The sequence below is a fragment of the Halyomorpha halys genome, unplaced genomic scaffold, assembly GCF_000696795.3.
Source record: "Halyomorpha halys isolate HHAL.00 unplaced genomic scaffold, Hhal_1.1 Scaffold10576.1, whole genome shotgun sequence".
Classification (NCBI taxonomy): domain Eukaryota; kingdom Metazoa; phylum Arthropoda; class Insecta; order Hemiptera; family Pentatomidae; genus Halyomorpha; species Halyomorpha halys.
Window position 1 is genome coordinate 1 of NW_027106399.1, and position 1005 is coordinate 1005.

At 36.4% G+C, this 1005-nt stretch overlaps 1 protein-coding gene across 1 annotated transcript; it reads right to left on the bottom strand.

Moving 5' to 3' along the window:
* Positions 1–10: 10 nt before the first annotated feature.
* LOC136795128 (ankyrin repeat and SOCS box protein 3-like) lies at positions 11–1005 on the bottom strand (the record flags this gene model as incomplete). The annotated part of the gene is given in 1 exon segment (XM_067044728.1): positions 11–1005. A coding segment is annotated over 1 exon segment (268 nt), but the record flags the coding sequence as incomplete, so codon positions are not given.

The following is a 1005-nucleotide window of genomic DNA, read 5'->3' on the forward strand; positions in this document are numbered from 1 at the left end:
AGCTGGAGTGACCCCTTTATTGTACTGGTCATCAACAGCTGGAGTGACCCCTTTATTGTACTGGTCATCAACAGCTGGAGTGACCCCTTTATTGTCCTGGTCATCAACATTGACTAGCCTCTAATGAAGCTGTTGTAAACCCAACACAGTTTCCTGCAGCAGCATAGTGAAGTCTGATCTCGTTATCTTAAATATTGGGATCAGCTCCATTGTGCAATAAGAATGTTACTATTAGATTAATTTTTATTAATATATTCTTGTTTGAGAGTGGTTTAGTTTATTTAAAACAAATTTGATCCTTTTTTCTCAACTTTATTCTTTTCAAAACCTTACAACATTTCGACCCTCGGGTTATTTTCAAGAATACCTACAAACAGTTTTTTTTTTTTATTAATTATTTTTATAACAATTTCATTATTTACTTCACTTACAGAAGGTTCAGATGTGACATGTAAAGGAGTCATACCATTATGATTCTTAATGTTTGTAGGCAGATTTAACTTTTTTATTGCATCAAGCATTTTGGCGTTACCTGAGCGAGCTAATAGATGAAGTATGGTATCACCATCTTTCAATTTCAACATTCCCCTGCTGTTAACAAGTACTTTAACCATGTCAGGATTATCTGACTCCAAGACCATTTCGGCGAAGCTCTGGTTACCTGGTACAATCTTAGTATTTGCTCCACTTTTCATCCCCCGAACATTACCTCTTAAGACAGCTTGAACCAATGGACTTTATCCAAAGTGGTTTTTTTTGTCCACGTCTACTTTTTGTAGAAGAACCTCCAACACCTTGTTGATGCTTGTAGCAGCCACGATATAAAGATAAGTGTCTCTTCTGAAGAAAAGATTATCAAGATTAGCACCAGCCATTATCAAAGCATTAGCTGAAGATAAACGATTATATATAATAGCTTCCATAAGTGGAGTAGCATTGTGGGTGTTCACAGTTTCCAGGTCAGCCTTCAGAAAATTAAGAGCACTAATAGAGGCACAGTTCCCA